Source organism: Paroedura picta, chromosome 1, assembly GCF_049243985.1.
Source record: "Paroedura picta isolate Pp20150507F chromosome 1, Ppicta_v3.0, whole genome shotgun sequence".
Lineage (NCBI taxonomy): Eukaryota > Metazoa > Chordata > Lepidosauria > Squamata > Gekkonidae > Paroedura > Paroedura picta.
Window position 1 is genome coordinate 182,494,074 of NC_135369.1, and position 18,822 is coordinate 182,512,895.

At 46.9% G+C, this 18,822-nt stretch overlaps 1 protein-coding gene across 2 annotated transcripts in view; it reads left to right on the plus strand.

Moving 5' to 3' along the window:
• Window positions 1-18,617, plus strand: part of ACTR2 (actin related protein 2) — a 36,791-nt gene extending 18,174 nt beyond the window's left edge. For both annotated transcript variants that reach the window (XM_077314793.1, XM_077314794.1), the window contains 7 exons: window positions 719-934; window positions 7,597-7,669; window positions 9,410-9,546; window positions 11,711-11,860; window positions 13,181-13,326; window positions 14,898-15,030; window positions 16,741-18,617. In XM_077314793.1, coding sequence (XP_077170908.1) covers window positions 719-934; window positions 7,597-7,669; window positions 9,410-9,546; window positions 11,711-11,860; window positions 13,181-13,326; window positions 14,898-15,030; window positions 16,741-16,911 — 1,026 coding nt within the window. In that variant the 3' untranslated portion in view covers window positions 16,912-18,617. The remainder of the gene's footprint in view (window positions 1-718; window positions 935-7,596; window positions 7,670-9,409; window positions 9,547-11,710; window positions 11,861-13,180; window positions 13,327-14,897; window positions 15,031-16,740) is intronic.
• Window positions 18,618-18,822: the final 205 nt, after the last annotated feature.

Below are 18,822 nucleotides of genomic sequence, written 5' to 3' on the forward strand. Positions count from 1 at the left end.
TCTGAGAAGCGCTTCGTGTAAAGCTCGGACCTCCGGCGTCCTAGAGCTATGGTTGTAGCTTGCTTAAGATGGTGAGTTGACATCCCTTTCAGAACGGCATAAATCTCTCTTCTTGGGGGCATCTGGCACAAAGTTGGGGGCATGGAAAGTAAATTGAAGCCCATGAGGTTTATGTGGATGTAGCAGATTGTGGAATGGGAGCTGTTTGCTTTCCAGGAGTAAATTTCTGGACCTGCTATTCCATTGAATACCTGAGCTCATGGGTCCCCAAACACAATGTCTATGGACTCCATGCTGCCTGCCAGCACTGTTTCTGGGTTCCGCCAGGTGTTTTAACGAAGCAGCTGGGGCCAAGGAGAGCTTTTGCCAAGAAAAGCTTCTGATTGGCCGAGCAGGTTTTTGTAAGGGTGGTTTTGGCAGCAGCTGACACCACTGCACAAGGATCCACACTGTGTGACTGAGGCTAAGCAGTGGCAATCCTTTTGCGGCTGGCTCCTCCTCCTCCTCCTGCAGGAGCCATTTTGTCACTGTGCCCACTCTGCTATGTCAAATGTGCCTGCGCACTCATAACTTGTTCCCTTGGCCTGTCTCTGGTCCTCCAAAGATTGTATCAGAAGCCTAGAGTTAAAAGAGCAGTTTCTTTTGCATAGGATTCCTGTATAATAACAGTTTGGGGTATTGGGAATGTTAACTGACCTGCTCCCATTTCTCCCTGCAGGATCTTATGGTAGGCGATGAAGCCAGTGAGCTGCGGTCCATGCTGGAAGTGAACTACCCGATGGAGAACGGCATCGTCCGGAACTGGGATGATATGAAGCATCTTTGGGACTACACTTTTGGACCAGAAAAGCTGAACATCGACACACAAAACTGTAAAATACTGCTGACAGAACCTCCCATGAACCCGACGAAGAACAGGGAAAAGATTGTGGAAGTAGGTACTTCAGAGAGAAATCATGCTTGATGGAAAAGAAAACAGCTGATACGACAATGCCCCTGTATAGATCTGGGTGGTGTGTGGCCTCATTTGGAATATCGTGTGCAGTTCTGGTCACTGTCTCAACAAAGACATCACCAAACTGGGGAAAAAAGTATAGAAGAGGGCAACCAAGAAGGTTAGAGGGCTGGAGTACAGTTCCTGTGATGAAAAGCTGGTGAGTTTAGAAAAGAGACAATGACCGTTTATGCACTGGAGGTTTTATGCTGGGCTGCAGGCTGGAGTTTTAGTCATGGCTCCACTTCTTCCTGCACCCACATGGGGGAGCATTTGGCTTGGTGCGCCTCATCTGTCCCCAATCTGTGTTCCTGCACGGGAGCTGGGGCAGTAAAGTTCCCAGTGCATAAACGGTCAATGAGAGGGAATGTGTTAGAAGGTTTTAAAAGGTTAGAAGGTTGATGCAGAGCTTTTTTCCCCTCACCCCAAATACTGGGATTCTGGAGCATCCAATAAAGTTGATGGGTAGTGGATTCAGGACGAACCAAAGGCTATTGTTCTTTACACAGAAAGTTATTAAAATGCAGAATTTGCTGCCAGAGGATGTCGTGATAGCTACAGGAATAAACAGCTTTTAAGGGGGTTGAGACTGACATGGAGCAGAGGTTTATCAGTGGCTACTAGTATTGGTGACTACACGGAACTAGTATTGGTGACTACACATGTTCAGAGGCAATAAACCTCTAAATCCCAGAACCAGGAGGCAACATTAGGGGAAGGTCTCAGCCTCTGTTCCTTGTTATTGGCCCTCCAGAGGAACTGGTAGGCCACTGTATGAGACAGGATGAGGGACTAGATGGACTCCTGGCCTGATCCAGCCAGGCTGTTCTTATGTTCTTGTGTTGCCCATCAGAAAATTGGAGCTTCCTTACTGGAGTAGGGCAATGTTGCCTGTGAGGAAGGCCCACAATGTAGCTTATCTTGCTCTCCCTAAAATGTGGCAGGTGACTGTGTTCTTCTGTAGGAGAAACCATTTTACTCAGTGTGATACTTTATCCAAGATCAGGCAAATGACTGCATGTCAGCTTCCCTCCACCTCCCTGCAGTTGAGGATGCGGAGACTGGATGATTATGATTATGCCATCACTTTGTTGTTTTATTGTTGACAAATTGGTTGTTAATCACTGTAATTTTACTGTTCATTGCTATGGATTTTAGGGGATGGGGTTTTATGTGAGCCGCCTCGAACCTTCTGGTGGAGGCGGGATAGAAATAATAATAATAATAATAATAATAATAATTTCAAAGCTGTTGAAATAGCTGTAACACCAGAGTACTACTGTTGGCTGCAGTCAAGCCATTGTCGAGTGTCTTGATCTTATATTTGATCTATCTAAAGCCATTACTAACTCTGCAGTATAGCTCCTCATAATGGTCAAAAAACCTGATAAAAATGGAAAGTTACAATTCCAGGTCTTTTGGCGGTTGTGCTAAGATGCTGACACTTGAAAGAAAACTGTTGGGCTGGATCCAGAGGTATCCTCCATCCTGATAGAATGTGCCCTTTACACCTATTGGTAACCTTATTGCAGTTTTTGTGGCTTACCTCCAAGTCATCATTCAAGCCCAACATGGTCCAATGCGCTTCTCGACCGATGAAGGCAGAGTTGTCTGGACTGTGTGGTTTGAATGTTTAGATTTTTTCAATGCTTGCCCAACCTTTGAAAACTCAGCCATTTGACCCGCAACAGATAGCTCCGGCGCACTTCGGCCCTTCGGCAATCACTGAAGCCCGAAGCGGCCAGCGCTGCATCAGGGAGGGGTAGCGGTGGTGCACCACCGCATGCAGGCTCAGAGCCGGCACCCTCCCCTCCGTGCTGCCGGCCGCTTCAGGCTTCAGTGCTCACCGAAGCGCACAACCCTAGTCTGGATAAGGGATTCCCAAGCAGGGTTGTGTAATAAAATTCTCCATCATAAGAAATCTGAAGGTATTTTAAGGTGGCTCATTGTCCTTTGGTGTCAAGGTCCATGTACAAGTATTTTTTTTTTTCTTGAAAGAATGTCTAATTCTCACCTTGCGTTAAAGTCGGTTTAACAATCTGCCTCTTTGTGAATAATTCTCCATAATATTTTTTAAAAAATCTGTCCAATGTGCTTTCTGTTGCATTTTAATTGTCAAGACTAGTGTCAGAAGTGCCAGGCTTCTGCCATAAATATTAGCAAATGTTAGAAATGTAGATGTAAGGATCTCAGCCCATGTTTATTGCCTGTCCCGTTTCCTTTCACTTTCGCAGCTCACCCCCACCCCCCAATCCATCTCCCTTAGGCTCCAGGAATGTGAAGTCTCAACCTTGGATTGCTTGCCATCAGGGCTGTTGTGCTTTTTGAAAATTTCCCGCATTGCATGGGTTCTCGTGGGAGGTGGAATTGGTTGAGGGGTTGTATGTGGAGCCTGTTTTGTTGAACCTCAGTTCCAACAAGTACCGTTTGGGTTAACGTGCTAGTTTTAGTTAAAATCGTTTTTTTGCACCAAGACAAGGATTCGTTTTCGAGGCGGTCTGCTTAAACCTGACAACTAGGAAGGATTTTTCCAGCCAGAGCCAATTTCTTCTTTAAAAAAAAAAGTATCAGGAATTGGTTTGTGATTTGGGTATCTTAAGGAAAGAAAGGCAGCTGCAGATACCTCTGAGAGTTATGTCTGCAGTATAAACAACTGTCAGGGTTAAACCGTGTATTGAGTGTTCCTTGCTCCCTTCCTAGGGGATTGTCAACCAGATATAAAGTGGCATAATGCTGCATTTTTAATATCAGAATTTAAATTATTAAGGAAACGCTTCTCTGCCTGTTGGGAGCGGGGGCTATCTTATTCTTATCTCCCTTGGCTGTCTTTTCAATTGCATCTGCTGAGAAAAATCAAACAAAAGAAAAAAAAACTCGGGCCAATTGGCTGCTCTTAATTCTCCTTATTTTTATTTTTATTTTGTTCTTTTAAATGCTTACAACTTGAGATTCCCTTATAGGGAAATGTTGATTCTTTCAAATAATATAAAGTATGGACCAAACAATAGCCACCAAAACGGGTTCCGGATAAATTATATAATTCTATTTCCCATTTTCAATTTCTTTCTTCTTCAGTTTTATATCATTACTAGTAAAATAGCCCATTGTATAAAGGAGACAATGGGCGCTAGCAGACGGGGGCAGGCGAGGGGCGGAAGGCTACCTGTTAGAGGAGGCTGCCAGCGGCTCCTGACGGGTGCTCCTTAGTGGCTCGGCGGCGCTTGGCGGGGTTGTTTTTCTCTTTCGGTGGCTCCTCGGAGGGGTGTGTCTTTCTGTGCCGATAAGGGCAGGGAGGGCCCGGCAGCCGCGGTGTGCGCACGCGCGCTTTTCATGGGTTGTTTTTTTTTTTCTTTCTGTCAGTGGCTCCTGGGACCTGTGTCTTTCTGTGCCGGCCAGCAGCCGCGCTGTGCGCACGCGCGCTTGTAGGGTTTTTTTTTTTTTTTTTTTGTCGGTGGCTCCTGGGAGCTGTCTCTCTCTGTGCTGATGAGGGCAGGAAGGGCCCGGCAGGCGCGCTGTGCGCACGCGCGCTTGTCGGGGTTTTTTTTTTTTCCCTGTCGGTAGCTCCTGGGAGCTGAGTCTTTATGTGCCGATGACGACAGGGAGGGCCCGGCAGGCGCGCTGTGCGCACGCGCGCTTGTCAGTTTTTTTTTTTTTTTTTTTTTTGTCGGTGGCTCCTGGGAGCTGTGTCTCTCTGTGATGAGGGCAGGGAGGGCCCGGCAGCCGCGCTGTGCGCACGCGCGCTTGCCGGGTTTTTTTTTTTTTTTTCCGGTGGCTCCTCGGAGGTATGTTGCGCGCTTGTCGGGGGTTGTTTTTTTTTTTTTCGGTGGCTCCTCGTCGGCGCTTGTAGGATGTTTTCTGCCCCCCCCTTTCGGTTGCTCCTCAGAGGTCTGAGGTCAGCTCCGCGCGGCTGCCAGGGGTTCCCCGGCTGGCGGCTTGACGCGGTGAGAGGCGCTTCGCCCCTCTCGCCGCATCAAGCCGCCGGCCAGGGAGGCCCGGCAGCCGCGCTCTGCGCGGCTGCCGGGGCTCCCTTGAGGGCAGCAAAGAAGCAAATGCGAGCCGCGCTGCGTGCGGCTCGCAGTTGCTCGGGGCTGGGAATCGGAGGGACCAATCGGCAGGCGCTTTGCGCCTGCCGATTGATCCTTCCGATTGTCTGTCCAGAGGAAGGGTCCAATCCAGACCCTTCCTCATCCCGGACACATCCCGCCTCACAACACCTTACGGTTTTATTTAGTCCGTGGCGCCCGCGGCGCCACGGGCGGTGTTAAGATAGCTGTCATTTTTGACCTAAGGACATTAATTTTAGAACACACTGAGGTTAATGAGGGAAAGAGTTGCCTGAAATCTCAGGGCCAAACTGTTCTCAAGTCTACAGAACACCGGATCATGAATCCAGATGTGACATTTTCCCAAGCCTGCCATGAAGACCCACCACTCCCAATTTAGGAGTGGAATTCCTCTCTGTTTACAAAAGCTGCACGGGCCTGATCCTGCTTGGGACCCTGATGTGGGGGGGGGGGCTTCTGCCCCCACCTTGTGCGGTTTTCTGGAGTCCACACCTACTACGTTTGGGATCTTGAAAATGGTGTATGAAGGAGGGGCAGATACCCCCTCAGTGAAGATTGGACCTCTGCAGCTTTTGTAAACATAGGGGAGTTCCATTCCTAAAATGGAGGAGGAGTCCCCGTAGCAGACTTGGGGATCCGTCACATCTGGGTTGGTTCTCAATTCACGATCCAGTGTTCTATACATCCGAAGCTCTTAAAGTCGCCTCTCTGCGTACGTATGCTTTCTATGTACATATATTTAGGTGTCTAATGGTGTGATCCTATACCGCAGGGGTAGTCAACCTGTGGTCCTCCAGATGTTCATGGACTACAATTCCCATGAGCCCCTGCCAGCAAATGCTGGCTGGGGCTCATGGGAATTGTAATCCATGGACACCTGGAGGACCACAGGTTGACTACCCCTTCTATACTGAGTTACTCCAGTCCAAGTTCTCTGGAGTTATTATTACATAGGATTGCACTGCAAATGTATGAATCCATTCTTTTAATGGCTAGAATATTATTCTCCTGAGTCATATTTTCAGAGCTGAAATTTCTGCCTTCCTTCTGCACCACAGACCTCCTTTTGTCCACGGCACCGGGCAATTCCAGCAAAACTTCCACTGGATTATTTTACATAGGCTTCCTGAATTAAAGGCAGGCGGTGGACTCTGAAATGTTTGCATGCTGTCGTCTTAGAAGTTTAGCGGGTCTTCCTCTTAAGCGGAGCAGCAGCCTTTCTTGGACGCTGCCGTTGGGAATTGGAATGAAATCGGTACTCAATTCCTGTCATTTAGCAAAAGAAATGTAAATCATCTTACCGAAGCCAGCACTTAAACCTTTGTAGAAAGGCTGCTGGATGAGTGGCAGAACTGGTAACTGCCTTAATGCTGTTCTTGCTTTACTGGACTGGCTTACAGTGAGAGAAGGCAGGCTGGATAATCCCATAGTGGCCAGATCCCACTGTAGGGGAGAATCTCTCATTCCAGCTGCCGAGGCCGTCATAGGGAAGCTCAGCAACACCCAGGCTGTAGTTAGATAATCCTCCAATGGCAGGAGGCGGGGAGGGGTCATGCTCTCCTGCACAAACACTATACTAGGAACTATGGATTCATGCAGCACATCTAAGGTGGCCCGTACAAGGGATTGGGTGAAGTTAAAAGCGGAGGGGTATGCTCTTCCTCTTGACTGCAGCTGAGCATCTGCTGAAGTCAATTCTATTGAAATCAATGGGAGATTGATTTTGGGTTAGTGCCCCCAGTTTGCAGTAAGTAAAACCAACCTAGGAAATTAGAATATTAACTCTATAAACCTCTTGAGACTATCTCAGCGGCAGTATCTTTGTCTAGGTATCGGACACTTGGTCTCAAGTGCGGAATGCTTGCTTTCGTTTCAGTGGTGGTTTGGTTATTGGGAGGTTGTGCAGTTTTGCTTACCATGCCTTGGATCTTGATGCTTCTGATGTCCTGGTGTTTTGCAGGTTGTGTTTTGGAAAGTTGCTCATGCTGTGGAAAGCTTCCGTGATGACTCAAAGGCTACTAGGTGTAGTGTAAGCCAGTTTGGTGTAGTGGTTAGGAGTGCGGACTTCTAATCTGGTGAGCCAGGTTTGATTCTGCGCTCCCCCACATGCAACCAGCTGGGTGACCTTGGGCTTGCCACAACGTTGATAAAGCTGTTCTGACTGAGCAGTAATATCAGGGCTCTCTCAGCCTCACCCACCTCACAGGGTTGTGTCTGTTGTGGGGAGAGGAAAGGGAAGGTGACTGTAAGCCGCTTTGAGCCTCCTTCGTATAGAGAAAAGCGGCATATAAGAACCAACTCTTCTTCTTCTAAGGAGACCAGTGTTTCTTGAAACCCTGGGATTTTTTGACAGCCCTGGAAGGGTTTCTGAAATGGATGGGAGTGGACGGCCTTGAGCCTTTGTACCCCCATTCTGGATAGCCATTCTGGATAGCTGTTAGCATAACGTACCCCATAAGGATATTGGGATAAATTGGAGGAAGAGAAACTTTGGAGGAAAGGTGTTCTTAAATGAACAGGCATATTTTTATTTTCCAGGTCATGTTTGAAACCTATCAATTTTCTGGGGTCTATGTAGCCATTCAAGCAGTGCTCACTCTTTATGCTCAAGGTAAGTAAAACCCTGTTCTTAATTGTTTGCATGCTCATTTGGCCAGTATTTTCTTTTTCCTTGGCACTTTCTTTCTTTCTTTCTTTCTTTCTTTCTTTCTTTCTTTCTTTCTTTCTTTCTTTCTTTCTTTCTTTCTTTCTTTCTTTCTTTCTCTCTTTCTTTCTCTCTTTCTCTCTTTCTCTCTTTCTCTCTTTCTCTCTTTCTCTCTTTCTCTCTTTCTTTCTCTCTCTCTCTCTTTCTCTCTTTCTCTCTCTCTCTCTCTCTCTCTCTCTCTCTCTCTCTCTCTCTCTCTCTCTCTCTCAGTTCTTTATTAAATAGACGATAAACATAGCTGGTAAGACTGGCATTCTCCAAAATTCAGTCCAATTCTTAGTAAATGAGTGTGTGCGTTCAAGGGGAATGATGCTCAATGTGGCAGAATAATTTCATGTGATGAGGGATGGGAGTTGTGGCCTCGGACCCCTGTAGGGGGATTCCATAAACACCTACTTTCCTTAAATGAAACCAAATCCTCTGGGCCAGATGAATTGCATCCATGGGTACTAAAGGAACTTGCAGATGTAATTTCTGAGCCTCTGTCCATTATTTTTGACAATTCTTGGAGAACAGATGAAGTGCCAGAAGATTGTAGGCAGACAGAAGAAGGGGGGAAACGGAGGATCCGGTAACTTCCGACCCGTCAGCTTGATGTCTGTAGCTGGCAAAATTTTAGAACAAATCATCAAACAGTCGGTCCTTGAGCAGCTAGAGTGGATGGCTGCAATTAGCATGGCTTTCTCAAGAACAAGTCATGTCAGACTTACCTTATCTCTGTTTTTGAGAAGGTTACTACCTTGTTGGATCAGGTGAATGCTGTGGACATGGTTTAGCTTGATTTCAGTAAGGCTTTTGATAAGCTTCCACATGATATTCTTATTGACAAGTTGGTAAAATGCGGTATGGATACTATTACTCTTAAGTGGATCGAGAACCCAGCTTGCTGGGGGGTAAACGGTAATGACTGGGGAAGGCACTGGCAAACCACCCCGTATCGAGTCTGCCATGAAAACGCTAGAGGGCGTCACCCCATGACCCGGTGCTTGCACCTTTACCTTTACCTTTACGTCTTATGTGAACTGCCCTCAGCCTCAGGGGAGGGCGATATATAAATGCAATAAATAAATAAATTAATTATTTGGTCTGCTTCCTGTTCCTGTGGGTATTTGGCACATCTCCACAAAGAACGTCCATTAAAAGGTAAAATGACTAACATTCTCAGAATAGCAACATATAAATCATCAGGCTGAAAATAAATGCAGTGAGCCAGTGCAGAATACGTGAAAGGCTAAGGCAGGGGACATCTGGAAGGCCGCAGTTTGACTACCCCTGGCTAAGGTCTCTTTCACATTGATCCTTCCTGTAGAGGAAGTGTGCATGCTGACTTATTTTTGGTTGCTCTTCTAAAACACAGCCACTTCTTAGCAAGGAGGAAAGTCAAACAAGGTTAAGTTTTTAAAAACCTTATCACCAATGTGATCCCAAGTCATATCAATTCTGACATATTCCCTGTCATGTAAGGAGATCATAGTCTGACGAAGTGCTTACACTCGAAAGCTCACGCCCTGAATAAATCCTTGTTGGTCTTAAAGGTGCTACTGGACTCTGATTTTATTGTGCTGCTTCAGACCAACACGGCTACCCTTTTGAATGATTTCTTATCTGGTGAGTTTTTTTTTTCCTCCCCCTGCTCTTCCTGCCCAGGTTTATTGACGGGTGTTGTTGTGGATTCTGGAGACGGAGTTACCCACATCTGTCCTGTCTATGAAGGTTTCTCCCTTCCTCATCTCACCAGAAGGCTAGACATTGCTGGTAGAGATATTACCAGATACCTCATCAAGGTAATTGAATCTGAGTCGAAGCCCCCTGTTGTCCCCTTTGGCTTTATTTTGTGGGAAAGAACAAAACAGAAACCTCACGGAGGAAATTATTATTCTGCAGAAGATGAAAATCCATTGTTGGAGGAAAGGGACTTTCCAGGATACCAAAGGCAGTGACTATACTCCCTTTCTACAGAAACTTTCTGAATTCCAAGCTGCCACTGTATATCATAGAGCTGGAAGGGGCCATACAGGCCATTTAATCCAGCCCCCTGTCTATAGAAATTCAGTAAAACTGCCCTGGGCTGCATGGGAGGGAGGTATAAAAATCTAAGAAAATAAATAAATGAAACCACTGCAGTAGAGGTAAAATACCTTCTCTGAGAGGATTTACCTTCAGTTCTACCTCTTCAGTGTGACTGTCTTCCATAAATCTGCATGCAAGTCCTTAAAAATAACTAAAGTAGCTGACGCCAGCATTTAAATGCCACACTTCAACACTGCATCTTATCCGCAGCATAAAATAAGATTGTGGGCAGGCACAATTCAACCTCCTCCCCCCCCCCCCCCCCGGAGAACCCAGCAGGTCTTAAACCATGGCTTCCATTTCAGCAGATGTGTGGTGCTAGACATTGAGCCATTGAGGTGCCACCACAGAGAAGAATAAATTTACTGCTTCTATGACCGCCTGTTCATTCGGCGTCTCCTTTGAAGTCCCTAACCCGCCACCTTCTGAAGCAGGGCAGAGGAGTACAGCAGAGAGTGTTCTAGAACGCCCTTCTCAATAGATTCAGATCAGGTAGCATCAGAGAAAAACTCACTACAGTACAATATGCAAGTAAACAATTTAAAATTAAATAGTAGGCTTTAAAATCACTGTTAAAACCACCCATCTGATAGTTGAGGGTTAGTTGATGCTGAACCCTTGGAGGTTAGGTGGCCCTCCTTTAAGCAGGCTCCCCGACCTTCATTAGCCTGCAAGCAACTCTGGAATTCTGACACAGTCTGGAGTGCATTTTCACAAAATGGCTGCCTCCGGATGTGAGAGTCAGGTGCAAGAAACGGCTGCTACAGCTTCCCTTCTGTCCCACAGGGGAGATCCTTGTGCTGCGTGGCGTATGTCAGTTACCTTGGTTTGTTTCAACAGCGGAAACCTGCCTCTTCCTGCCGTACTGCTCTTGTGCTCAGAGATCCTGAGCATAACAAGAGAAAACAAAGCTCAGCCCTTGGACAAAAGGCCCATTAGAACTGCCACCTCGTGCCCCAAGACCAAATTGCAGAACTTGGAAGCTCTAGTCTTGGCGAACCCTGGGGAAAGGGTCGATCGACCCTTTCCCCAGGGGTCGCCAAGGCTGCTGCGCCACTGCGGAGTTTTTTTTTTGCAGTTATGGAGGCCAAATGCCAGACCCATTTCTAAAGCTTCCCCCAGAGGCTTATCTAAGCTGGACCCTTTGGGTCGCTGAGGCCACCTCCACTACCACCACGTTGCCACTGCCACTGGCAAGACTCAGTAACCCAAAGGGGGTCGCAGCATTAGGAAGGTTGAGAGCAACTGCTATAGCAAGCCTATGGGACTACCTCTCCCACTACGTTCCCCCCTCCCCCCAAAAAAAGACTTGTTAGGGTCATTTGACCCAAACCTGCCCAGGATCCCTGGCCCTAAGTAAATAGATTGGCCTCAACCAGGGCCCAGGCCTTCTCAGCCTTGGCCTCAGCCTGATGGAATGTTCTGCCCAAAGGGATCTGGGCCTTTTGGGACCTTAGCTGGTTCTTCAGAGCCTGCAAGACGGAGATGATCCACCAGGCCTATGGGTGAGGCCCAAATGGAGCATCAAGAAGGGCTGGCCTCACTGCTGAAGCAGCGGAAGCTCTGCCCTCCACAGATCTCAGCCCCCCCCCTCCCGCTCAAATTAGGCAGGAGCTACCGTAAGTTTTTAAAAGTGTTTTAATGTTAACATTTGATTTTATTACAAGATTACTTTAAATTATGCTAACCGCCTTGAGCTATCCAGGAAGGCCACGATTAAAAAATCAAGGGTATTATTATTGTCGTTAAAATTTTACATGCCATTTGCTGCTTAGGTGGTTTGCCTTGAGTGGCCCTTTCCCGTTTTAAGAGGCCGCGTATGGAAAGTTCAGTGGGTTTTCCAGTTGGTCGCCATAAGTGCCCCATGCTTTTCCCCAGCTGCTCTTGCTACGAGGTTACGCCTTCAACCATTCCGCTGATTTTGAGACGGTGCGAATGATTAAAGAGAAGCTCTGCTACGTGGGCTACAATATTGAGCAGGAGCAGAAGTTGGCTTTGGAAACGACCGTGCTGGTGGAGTCCTACACGGTGAGTTGGTGTCCAGCTGCGGCAAAGCAGGAAACAAATGGGTTGGGTCTAACTGGTGAGTGTCATTCCTTCCACCCCCCCCCCCCCCCCGGTCACTAGTGGAGTCTTAAAGCTGATTATCCTCATCTTTCAAAATGAGGAATATGTGATGTGTGCCCTAGCAAAGCAGACAGCGTGCCCATAGAGTAGGGGTCCCAAATTTTTGTCAGCCTGTTGCAGCTTGGTGTAGCTCCTCCTCCACATGCAGCCAGCTGGCTGACCTTGGCTGTTCTGTCAGAGCTCTCTCAGCCCAACCTACCTCACAGGTTGTCCATTGTGGGTAGAGGAAGGGAAAGTGATTATAAGCCACTTTGAGACTCTCTTGGTTAGTGAAAAGCAGGGTATAAAATCCAACTCTTCCTCAGAATTCTGACACGACATGGTGGGTGCAAATTGGCTGCTGCAGAAGGCAGCCAAGCTCAAAACAGCTGTCACGGCTTACTTTGGGTCATACAGTGAAGCTCCTTGTGCAGTTACTACCTTTTTAAAAAATGTTGTTAGTTGCGAAGTCGTGTCCAACCCATCACGACCCCATGGACAGTGATCCTCCAGGTCTTCCTGTACCATTCCCCGGAGTCCATTTAAGCTCGCACCAACTGCTTCAGGGACTCCATCCAGCCACCTCATTCTCTGTCGTCCCCTTCTTCTTTTGCCCTCAATTGCTCTTCTCCAGGGAGACCTTCCTTTTCATGAGGTGGCCAAAGTATTTAAGTTTCATCTTCAGGATCTGGCCTTCTAAGGAGCAGTCAGGGCTGATCTCCTCTAGGACTCACCGGTTTGTTCGCCTTGCAGTCCAAGGGACTCACAAGAGTCTTCTCCAGCACCAGAGTTCAAAAGCCTCAATTCTTTGACGCTCGGCCTTCCTTGTGGTCCAACTTTTGCAGCCATACATTGCAACTGGGAAGACCATAGCCTTGACTAGACGCACTTTTGTTGGCAGGGTGATATCTCTGCTTTTTAGGATACTGTCTATACAACCAGTCTAATACAACCAATCAAATTTGCAGTGGCTAATCAGATGCTTTGCTGGGCAGAAGCCTCACCCACTTTCTAAAAACACCTGGGGAAGAGTCACCTGGGTGCCAGAGCCTGAGCTCTTCCATAGAGCAAACCAAGCTGATGCCTAGCATCACCCAGGGGGGTGGCTCGGGAATTCCCTCTTCATGCTTGAGCCGGCATTGGTTATGGGGAGGGGGTTCCCAGTAGCAATGAGGTGCTGGCGGGTCGTGACTTGCGGTCAGTAGAGGTTTGATAAACTTTGGCATGGCCTCTGTTGTTCAGCTCCCCGATGGCAGGATCATCAAAGTGGGCGGCGAACGGTTTGAGGCCCCGGAAGCCCTGTTCCAGCCTCACCTGATCAACGTGGAAGGGGTGGGCGTGGCCGAACTGCTCTTCAACACCATCCAGGCTGCCGATATCGACACCAGGTAGGGATCTGTCCTCTGCCTGTGGAAGGGAGCACAGTAAAGGGGGGCGTCTGGAATCACCACAAGGAATCTGAATGGGACCAATCATCGGGGAGGGCAAGGCTCAGTGTGAACTGCACTTTGCATCTTTCAGGAGAAGGGAGGAGTTGAGGAAGAACTTACAAAGCAACCTTATCGTGAATCTGTCAAGTTCAGGTTTGTCTACTCAGACTGCTGGCAGCTTTCCAGGGATTCAGGCTTTCACATTACCTCCTGCATAGTCCTTTTCAGCTGGCAATGCTGAGGATTGAACCTGGGAGCTTCTGCATACCAAGCAGATGCTCTGCCAGTGATCCGTGCTTCATCCTCTAAAATGGCTTAGAATGTTTCATGGAGGATTGAACCTGGGGACTTCTGTATGCCAAGCAGAGGTCCATCAGTGGCTCTTATCTATAAGGTATAGATAGAACACTCTGCTTGGGGCTCTGTTTTCTTGGTGCTCGAGAGGCAACAGTGGGAGGGCTTCTCATGGACCGTTTACGCACTGGGAACTTCACTGCCCCGGCTCCCCTACAGAAGCACAAATCGGGGGCAGATGAGATGCACTGAGCCAAATGCTCCCCGGTATCGGTGCAGGAAGAGGTGGGGCAACCTGCCATGACTAAAACTCCAGCCTGCAGCCCAGCATGAAACCTCCAGTACATAAACGGTCTAGGTCTAGCCCTGCTTTATGAATCCCCTGATGGCACCTGGGTTTGGGCTACTGTGTGACACACAGAGTGTTAGACTGGAGGAGCCGTTGGCCTGATCCAACAGGGCTTCTCTTGTGTTTCTCTTACGTCCACGTGCTCTACCACCAAGCCACAACCTCTCCTAAAGGCTGTCAAACAGACAAGCACATAGTTTAAGTGAGAAGCACAGGTTTGTAGGTCTGACAAAACCTGTTAAGAACAGCCACTTAGAGGGAAGGCATCTCTGAACTGATAGCTGATGCAGCAAATGGACTTCCAGAATCTAGTTTGTGAATAGGGTCAGAAAGAATATTGGAGAGGGAGGGAGAATAATGACCAATTTAGCCGGGGGTGTGGGGAGCTGCATATCAATGATGGCTTCTCTTACTCTTTATGGAAATAGAAAACAGCAGGAGTCCAGTGGCATCTTGAAGACTAACAAAATCTATGGCAGGGGCGGAGTTTTCATGTATCTGTAGCTGAAGAATCAGAAAACTTTATTGACAAACTGTTGCTGAAGCAACAGGGGTAGTCAAACTGCGGCCATACAGATGTCCGTGGACTACAATTCCCATGAGCCCCTGCCAGCGTTTGCTGGCAGGGGCTCATGGGAATTGTAGTCCACGGACATCTGGAGGGCCGCAGTTTGGCTACCCCTGCAATAAACAGTGACCCACGAAAGTTCCTTCCCTGCCACAAGTTTTGTTTTCAGGTGCTCCTGCACTGTGGCTCTTTTCTATTGCTACAAGCAGACTAACTGCCCATCTTGAGCCATCTTTGCAAAAGTAGGTCTTCCAGGAAGGAAAGGGGGGAGGGGTTCTTTGTTCATATTGTTTATGTTCCAAAAACGGTGTGTTTTAGGTCCGAATTCTACAAGCATATTGTGTTATCCGGCGGCTCTACGATGTACCCTGGGCTGCCTTCTCGACTGGAACGTGAACTTAAACAGCTTTACCTGGAGCGAGTCCTGAAAGGCGATGTGGAAAAACTTTCGGTAAATCTTGCTTTTCATTTTAGATTTGGATACACAAGAGTGTCACTAGAGGGAGCAAGAGGATTGGTGAGAGAGTAAAGGCAGCCTGTATTAAGCCTTGCATCTTAGCAAACAGGTAGCTTTGAATAGCCAGGGGTAGTCAAACTGTGGCCCTCCAGATGTCCGTGGACTACAATTCCCATGAGCCCCTGCCAGTGGAGTTACTGAATAGAGAGAGGATAGAATGCAAGGGGAGGTCGTCAGACTTTTTGAGCCTGTGGGGACCTTGGGAATTTTGGTAGTGTGGTGGGCACAACCAAAAATGGCTGCCACAGCTTCTCTTCCATCACGCCGTGAAGATCTTTGAGCTATAGTGGCAGCTGCTGCCAAAGCAACATTAAAAAAAATCTGCACAACCAATCAGAAGCTTTGAATGGCATCCCCCCACCTGCCTTCCCCCCATTTCCTAAAAATGTTTGGTGGGCGCCAGAAAATATGTTGGTGGGTGCCATGGTACCCACAGGCACCGTGTTGGGGACCTCTGAAATAGACATGCATGGGAAGGTCTGTGGCTCCATGGAAGAACTCTTCTTGGCCTGCAGTTGGTCTTAGGTTCTGCCACGAGAACCTCCCATTCAGGATCGGGTAGTATGAGATGGAGAAAATCTGAGCCCCTGGAGAGCTGCTGCCAATTTGAGTAGACAGTGCTGGCCTTGATGAACCAGCCGTCTGACACGGTCTTAGGCAGCTTCGTATGTTCAAGTTCTAGAAGATAAGAACTCTGAATCAGATGACCAACTCTCCTGGCCCACCAATAGTGTCAAACAAGGTACATGGAGAACACGGTTTAAACAAAATGGATTTAATCCATTGGATAACCCAGTCCATATATATTGCAAGACATGAAGGTTCTTTAAAAGTCCAATTGCATCTGCGTGTGATTCTTTCATGTCAGATCACTTTGTTTTCACAGCGAAGACGACTCAGTGTCAGTTGGCTTTCACAAATCAGCCCATATGTGTCAGTTTCATAAAAATCTTCATCAGCTGTCATTACTAAGTAAGACACCAAAAAAACCCCAGCACTATTATAGCTATTAAATACAAAAATTGTGAATAAGGAGCAGCATTCACTTGTTAACTTACCAATACAAATTATCATCCCAAGCTTGCATAGCTAAAACAAGCTCTCAAATGTTTTTTTTACGATATAAAAATAATAAAAAAATAAACAGTAGGATAGTAGTAATTATGTAGCACTACAATGAGAATGATAGTCTAATTGACCCATGATAAGAACTTGTCTCCTCAACTACCCCAAATAAGGTTGTGGAGGTAAATCATTATAATAGATCATTAGACTCTATTTTCTTTGTATCTTCTTCTTAGTAATGACAGCTGATAAAGTTTTTTATGAAACTGACAAACACCGATGTCTGTTCTGTGAAAACTGATTTGTGAAAACCTGACCTCGAGCCTTCTTTTCTGTGAAAACAAAGTAATCTGACATGAAAAAGAATCACACACATACATCCTTGGACTTCTAAAGAGCCTTTATTTCTTGTAAAACACCTGGACTGGATTATCCCAGTGCACTAATTCCCCAATAGTGTTGTCATTGTCACCCCCCCCCTCCCAAAAGGGCGCAGTTTGAGTCTCAGTCCTTTGACTATAGATCTAGATTTCTCTGTAGCCTCCAGTCACATTAAGTTCTACTTCTTGTCCTTGCAAGAAATTCAAAATCCGCATCGAAGATCCACCTCGTCGAAAGCACATGGTGTTCCTGGGGGGCGCCGTTCTCGCGGACATCATGAAAGACAAAGACAACTTCTGGATGACCCGGCAGGAGTACCAAGAGAAGGGGGTGCGCGTACTAGAGAAGTTGGGCGTGACAGTCCGATAAACTCAGGGCACATTCTCCCAACCCTGGCTCCAAAGTGCGCATTCCTTCCTCCACCAGTCTTTCAACGCTGTCACTTCTTACAGAAACGGGGAAGCCTTTCTCTTCCACCCTCGACCAGAAGGCCAGGTTTTGATTGTGTTCCTTTTTTCTTTTCTGTTTGGGGAATCGGATAATGTGCCTGCGTTTTGATTACTTTCATTGGACCACTTCTGTGCAAGAAAAGCCAGAGGAAGGCAGGCATGACTTGCCCGTCACATTGTTCCTTCCCTGCGGCAGCTGGATGAATTGCAGTAGGCTTGTTCTTGCATTTTTGCAGTGCCCCTCATCAGCTTTTGCGCGCACCTTTCCCCTAGGTGAGAATCCCTGTAGCAGGAGAGAATTCTTGCTTCGCTAATGGTTACCCGCTTTCTTTTTTAAGCAGTTTCACTTTGTTACCAGACACCTGTAAAACTAAGTAGTAACATGTGGCCTCCATCTGAGGATGTCTACATCTGTGGAACGCTGAAAACTTAAAGCTACATCGTAAGTTTTAGATTCCCACCAAAGTTACATTCTCTGCACAAGCGCAAAGATTGTGCCTACCCTCCGGCATTGTTGTTGGGGGTGGCAACAGAGCCTGCGAGCTGCAGGAGAGGCCAGGAAGTGTAGTGGGCCCTGGGAGAAAACGGGAGAGTGGGATTTCACCCCCTCCTAGTCTTGCAGGCCTACCCTTGTCTTTTTATTCTGTTCCGCAGGAGGTTGTTTGTTGATTCGGTATCATACGTTGGTTAGAGACTGTGCAGCCAGGCAAGGCTTCCAAGTAATCTTTGGTACTCTTCCGGAGTACTTTGGATTCTGCAGAGGTGATCAGATCCCACAGGGCAGGTCTACCCTTCGGAGGACTTTTCCTCCAGCAGAAAGGGCCTTCCTGAGCCTCCCACACTGGAGGCTGGCTCCTTCCACCAGAGGAAAGCACCACCAGGAAGAGAATGGATCCTGAGGGAATGAACACAGGGCTTCTGAAATTAAGTACTGCAGAAACTGACTTAGTGCCTGAACTGGGCAGGAAAGACGCTGTAAAAGTTTTCCTGAAAGAGTAGCACTTCCGGTGGTGAAACTCAGACCTTGAGTCCCTCTTGACTTGACCCTAGATAGCGTTTTCTTTGCAGGATGCATACGATTTGTTCCCTTTTGCCATGATTTGCTTTCCCTCTTCTTCTTTTGGTATTACAGTATCTTCTTTTTCATTACCATCGGGCTTAATGTGGAGTGGCTTTTTGTGTGTTTTTTAAAGTGGGAAATGTTAATTTTGCCATCTGGGACTGGATTCCCTGCATATAATCTATAGAAAAAAGTAATATGTTCAAGAAAAGTCTGTGAATATTCTAATTACTGGTACATGATTACAAAAAGAAAAGAAAAGTAGAATTGTATTAAATTTCAAAACACAAACACAGTGCCAAGTAATTGTTAATTGATTTTTTTTTATATAACTGTTAAATGTTATTTAAAATCGCCCAGATATTTATATGAGAACTGTTGGTAGGTTATGAAGAATAACCTATATTTGTAGCAGTTAAAAATAATAATAATAATCTTGGAATGTAGACATTGTAGTAAGCAGGTGGATTTTGAATATTTGCCAGTCTGAATTTGACTGGGGAGGGTGTGTGAAATAAAATGAGTATTTGCAGTACTGTTTCATTAAAGACAAGCGTGCTGTTGAAGACTGTGTGGTAATCCTTGTCTTTTATAGTCTTTTTAATGTATGTAGGTATGTATTTCTTTATAGCCCACCTTTCTTCCCAGTGGGGGACCCACAGCAGCTTGCATCCTTCTCCTCTCCTCCATTATATACTCTCTGCAGCCCTGGGAGGGAGGTTAGACCAAGAAGATATGACTGATCCAAAGTCACCCACTAACCTACCATGG